The sequence below is a fragment of the Folsomia candida genome, unplaced genomic scaffold, assembly GCF_002217175.1.
Source record: "Folsomia candida strain VU population unplaced genomic scaffold, ASM221717v1 Fcan01_Sc006, whole genome shotgun sequence".
In the NCBI taxonomy this organism is placed as follows: domain Eukaryota; kingdom Metazoa; phylum Arthropoda; class Collembola; order Entomobryomorpha; family Isotomidae; genus Folsomia; species Folsomia candida.
The window spans coordinates 3,587,156-3,592,935 of record NW_019091198.1 but is presented as its reverse complement, the minus strand read 5'-3'; the positions used below and the strand labels follow the sequence as shown (position 1 = coordinate 3,592,935).

Sequence of the window (5,780 nt, the reverse complement as noted above, 5' to 3'; positions counted from 1 at the left end):
CGAGTTAAAAGAGTTTAGTCATCTCAACAACCACCTTGAGTTCTACCGATAATTTTTCCATCACTCGGATGACACTGCGATACCAGAGTTTAACAGCCCCGAAAAAGAGTCATAAATACGTATTTACTACTTAACTTTTGTGTCAATTTCTATTCAATTTATAACGAGACATGTATGTCCATAAGTAAATAAGTTTTCTTGCTTGAATAAGTTCGAGTATAATTGTCGAGGGGTAAACGAACCGATAATGTTCACTTGTAATCCTGGCCCCGTGTAATTGCATACATTTCGTGAAGAGTAAAAGGGTAGCACCACATTTCCACCCGATCCGGAACTCTCATTAGCTCATTCTTGACTCCACCACCCGAAACTCTTCCTTCCACTCATGAGGCGATTGATAAATGAGCAAATTGACAAATTGAATGACCATTTAAACCCTTTGATTCCCATTCATCATTCGCATCATGAATTACTCATCCTAAATTTAGTTAATTTCATGCCAGTTTAATAGATCTTGAATGAGACTATTTGGAGCTAGAAACACTTTCATAAATAAAATTCACTTATTGGTGTACACAAAATTTGACGGAAGGAGATTGAGTTCACATGAGTGGTACCCCATAGTGGCATAATTTAGCTCCTACTTGTTACAGTGAATTAAATATTCACTTCAATTTACCATCTAAATATGTACATACTTTTTTTATATTTGTCTCAGCCCTTCTATGAAAGCGCAAGTGAAATAAGATTATGCTACAAACAAACCAAATAAATGTTCTTCCTGATGTGACTTTTTGGCTTCGATATTTCCATGACCTGACTAATTGCTGGTGCCTGGTTGGTGACGACCAAGTTGTTTGTCGAAGGAAGTAGGCAAGGCTAAGTTTTGGTAACGATCACAAATTGCTATCCTAGTAGACCTGATTTGAGCAGAGGAGCACGTTCTGGGCTTTTCCTCTGAAAAAGTAGCTTCCCATGAATTTTGTCATGTTGTAACTTGGAACGTGTCTCAAATATCATCTTTTGTCAAATGTATGTAATTGTGGGACATCCAGTTACTGGTAATAATAATAACAATTTATTCCCCTTAATACATATGTGCGTACAAACAAAAATGTCACCGAAACCAGATTGTACTTTCAAGGAAATTATCGATTTTTTTCTAACAATGGGTTATGATTTCTGCATATCTTGTGTATATGTATGTGTAACACATTTTTGTCGGAAACTAATTGTAAGTGGGACATTATTTATCCAGTCACCTAGTTCTCATAGTTCCATCATAGTTCATTAAGGAACTAAACCAAAATCAAGTTGTAGGAAAGAAAAACTATATTTTCAGATCAGCACTTTCTCAGGAACACGTTACTATTACAACCAAGTTGAATAGTTGCAATTACACCATTACGACTTAATGCGTCAGGACATGAACTTTTCTGTCAGGATGGAGGCCATTGTTCGATTATACGTAGGTACAGATACATTTCTAGTATATAGGTCGAACATGACACAACTTGCGTAATATTTCCTCATATGCACGCATTGATAACAATCTATTACACTGATAACCGTCATGGAAATCGTCAACAACTATAATCAAATTTAAAACTAGGAACTAAATGTTTAAAATCGCAAAGTGCTTACCACTTTATTTATTTAAAGATATATTTTTTCCAAATATTCCATTTATAATCATGCATTATATTATATTCATGTCAGTTTTGTATTCTCCTTGACATCTAGTATACGAGTATTTAAACCCGAAGATCTCTATGTATATATTGGTCAAATAACGGTAAAAACGAGTCTGGGATAGTATATCCAGCAGAATAATTAATTTAGAATACATGTTAAAACAATCTGGCGCGTTACAAATTTCAGGTTAAAATAATACACTAGAAATTAACAGGTGTATAATAATGAGCTGTCTTAAACCAATTTGTGTGTTGGATAAAAAGTGGGCTCTATATGCAAAATTGTCGTTCCCGCATATAAGGAACGTAAAGGCATCGTTAAAAACACAGAAAGGGACATTGTATTATACAATGTCCCTTTCTGCGTTTTTAACGATACAATTTGTATTTTAGTCTATTCCTTTAATCCATTAGTAAATAGAGAAATAACGAACGCAAAATTAAATGTCCCGTTCTACTCTGACATGTGACTGAACAAAACATTCTCATTCGATTACATTATCCCTTGACATTTTAGTACTTCGTCCCAATCAACGGGATTTTTAAAAACTTCCTGTTCCAACCACATCTCATAATTTTCTTTGAAGGTGCTCGTCAGCTGCACCGGCCTTCCAAGAACACTAGTTACACATTTATCAATTGGCTCAAAGTCCGGATGCATCTAAGAAAATAAATGAAGTGTTATTACTTTAAAACTACCAAAAAATTAACTACAAGGAAATTATTTGCTAAAAAGTTACCTTTGATGTATCCCCGTATCTTCGACTATTGAATCGGTCAACTGCAGCTCGTAGCGCACATTCTTCGGCTTGAAAATCCCATGGGCGCGCATCCAAGTCTGTATACATAAGAATTGTAATTGGAAGACTTGTTTAAAAATATGAATCTATATAAATTCAAAATCATTTCTATTTCCTAACTAACCATTCCCATAAGCCCAATCGTCCGTCAGTCTATGACGAACTTTTTGATAAATTGCAGACATAGTCTTCATGTTTGCTTTTCTCCATTGTCTTCCCAAGTATTTGGTTTGCATTTTAAGCAACTTTAGTATATACAATTGTAACAAGGGGTGTTTCACCCGAAGAGATCTCTTCAAAATGGGGGCTGACTTGAATACCACTAGCATCTATTAAATACAAAAATGTAATTGTGTTATAACAAAATATAAATTCAGTTCGGATATAATAATAAAATACCATTATTCTAGAATGTTTCCATTTGGTTAATTTGTTGAGAATTCTCAGGAGGTTAATACAGGCGAATAAATTTCTCCAGCAATATGGCTGAGGTTCGCCTAATTCTAAACTTTCCGGTGTTAATTCTGGAGGCTCCCCAAGTACACAAGAAGGAAAGTCAGTCAGCGCAATTCTACAAAGAAAAATATCATATTAAGTTTTATATAAAATCAAAATTTCACAATGTTCAATGTATGAAACAGTATATTTTAATGTGGCTTACGTATTCTTTGCAGTTATATAGGCAGTGATATTCTGATTAAAAAATTTTAATACTAAAGGTATGCAGTTTGCAAAAACCAGATGTTGGGAAATGAACTCAAACTGATAAATGTGATTAATTTTGGTGTGTTTCAGCAGCAGAACAATAATTGATGAAATTGCTTTCACAATTATTTCTTTGTGACGAGCTACATCAATTCCTAATTTCATAGACTGAACAACCGTCATGCTGCAATCAAACGAAAAAAATATAATTATGTTTATTAAACTATGTACTATGACTGTATTATGTTATTTTGGACTCACGGCATTTCTTCTGGCAAAACATCTGCCATAATGTTGATTGATTCTGATTTACTTTTTGACGTTGGCGCAGCCGCCAGGAGAATTTTTAAAAGGGCTATAACATATTGATTTAAACTGGGATGAATTGCAGCATACAAGGTTTCCACATCTGAAGTTGGAGATTCTTCTTTATCAGCTATTGACAAGGGACATTTCGCAAGTACTTCTTCACGAGATATTTGATGCTCACTTAGTGAGACGTAAATATGCTAAAGTTAAATTATATGAAAAAATTTAAGTAATCGCCATTAGCATTTAATATAAGAAATTTTAAATTTATATTGTGTAACCTGTTTCAACACTTTTACTCCTTCGTGAATTGGAGCAGGTAACCCAGCAAGGGTATCGCGATCGCCGTGAATAGGAAAACCTACAAATTTCAGCCTCGACGCTTCAAGAAATGCGTCCAAGTCTTTTTGTCGGACTTTAGGAGTCCATGGAAGCCCTAAATTATCAACACTTTGTTAAAACCTGATAATATGGAGAGCTTTTTTAAAATTTACTATGTCAGATATACTTTATCGTTTATAAAATGAGTACCTTTATTTTTAGCAGGGAGTGGGGTCATGGGTCGTGGCGATGGAGGTTGTGGTAACTGTCCAGATTCTTCCATTGCTCTCCGTTCCTCAATTTCCTTCATTTCATCCTCAATTTGATCATTCATCTCTAATTCCAGAGCAGCTGACTCATCCAAACTACTTTGTTTCATCAGACTCTATAATAAAGAGTCAAATTGTTAATAAGACACATTGCAGCATGAAGTACGCAAAACACAAAATAATTATTTGCTATGATGTAAAACTTGCCCTTCTCAACGGTCGCTGACTTCGCCTTTCATTTTGAGCATCAAGGAGGTCAGTTGCACTGGCGGGTGGAGAAGCTGCTCGCATTGTCTTCGAAACTTCTATTGTATCTTCTTTTAAAGGTGAGAGTTCAGCTAATTCTCTATATTTACCTGAAATATACATGAAAACACTTATTAACTAAATCAGAAGTAGTGATTTGATAAATCTTAGTCAAAACAGCTACCTTTAAGCTCTCGTAGTTCGGGTGTGCCTCCCAATGATAATAATATGACTTTCCATAAAAGCAGTAAAACCTTCTTTATGGGAAAATGTGGCGCCGACCCCCCACAAAACTTAATAACCATATTAAGTAGCTTGCTGGCAAGTAATTCATCACGGATAGGTTGACCTGCGAATTAATATCAACACTTGTAACAACTTACAACTTAGCCAATTAATTTCATTGACATTTAATCGTTACCTAGTTCTGTCTTAAAGCTTTTCCTGAGTTCTTCAAATTCGCCAGTATCATCCTCAGATTTTGACCGGACTGTCTCCACAATTGTATACAGTATACTCAAAATTACTCGAAGTTCTGCAGAATCTGCAAGACTAACAGCAGGTTTTCTTATCGCCATTGGCCCAAACCTATAACACACACATGTAAACACATTTAAATATATGTCATGGTTTTTGAATCGCTATTGATATGCATAAATAAATATAATATAACTCACTCAATTTCCAAGCTTAGAATTTCAACAACGGCATGAAAAACTCCACCCTTAATTAAAAGGGCGACATTATATCTCGTCCACTGCTGCTGTTCTTGGTCAGATTGGACTTCACTCCAACAGCCCTACGAGTCAAATAACAAAGTTGTACTTAACTTACAAATCTTTACACATTAAACAATCCCTCAAAGTCTTTTAAATACCTGTGCAATGTACAAAACAGCTCTCGCCCCCTCCGCGCGCACCGTCTTATTCGACATTTCCAGCCTGTTAATAAGTCTAAGGACGGCAGATTTCCTCAATTCTGGTGAAAGTCGTTGCCACTGCAGAGGAATGTTCCACCTCGTCATGACATTTTCGTAAGCTGCTAGATTTTTCTTAAATTCCGGAACTTCCGTGTAACTGTACAGCTCGGAAATCTCATTTGGATAAGTGTCCGAATCCTCGTAGATAAAATCAAGTTCGGAACTCTCATCACAACCCCCATCTGACTCTTGTCGTTGTCTTCTTATCAAATCTCTAATTTTAGAAATTCCGTTCCTTTCACCCTCCCCATCCATCTTCAAATGAATGCGATGGTGTTGTTGCACTTTCTCTCACTTGAATTTTATAATTAACTGATATACTTAGGATTAGTAGTTTTAACACGATAATTCAAAGCTCAGTTTGGAAGTGGAGTTAAATTTTGTTTGTTGCTCAAACTCGGCTGTTTTAATGTGTGGGATTTCCCTTTCATGATAACTTGGCGAGTGAGTTCAATAA

The 5,780-nt window shown here is 35.5% G+C and overlaps 1 protein-coding gene across 1 annotated transcript; it reads right to left on the bottom strand.

Annotated features, from left to right (window-relative positions):
• Positions 1–1,620: 1,620 nt before the first annotated feature.
• On the bottom strand, positions 1,621–5,780 carry LOC110851269 (striatin-interacting protein 1). The gene is made up of 13 exons (XM_022098983.2): positions 5,222–5,780; positions 5,022–5,143; positions 4,766–4,932; positions 4,529–4,693; positions 4,306–4,454; positions 4,040–4,214; positions 3,790–3,944; positions 3,461–3,708; positions 3,156–3,383; positions 2,894–3,065; positions 2,619–2,823; positions 2,435–2,532; positions 1,621–2,355 (listed from the first exon to the last, which is right to left on the bottom strand). Exons 1-13 carry the CDS (start codon positions 5,576–5,578, stop codon positions 2,188–2,190), a joined length of 2,409 nt encoding a protein of 802 aa, XP_021954675.1. The 5' UTR covers positions 5,579–5,780; the 3' UTR covers positions 1,621–2,187.

What these genes read in the sequence shown, in the direction of transcription:
- LOC110851269 (XM_022098983.2), bottom strand. Translation starts at nt 5,578, where the DNA reads ATGGATGGGGAGGGTGAAAGGAACGGAATTTCTAAAATTAGAGATTTG. An exon ending in GTTTTGCCAGAAGAAATGCC is followed by an intron (nt 3,384 to 3,460) that starts GTGAGTCCAAAA and finishes GTTTGATTGCAG; the next exon opens with CATGACGGTTGTTCAGTCTA. An exon ending in GATACGGGGATACATCAAAG is followed by an intron (nt 2,356 to 2,434) that starts GTAACTTTTTAG and finishes TTATTTTCTTAG; the next exon opens with ATGCATCCGGACTTTGAGCC.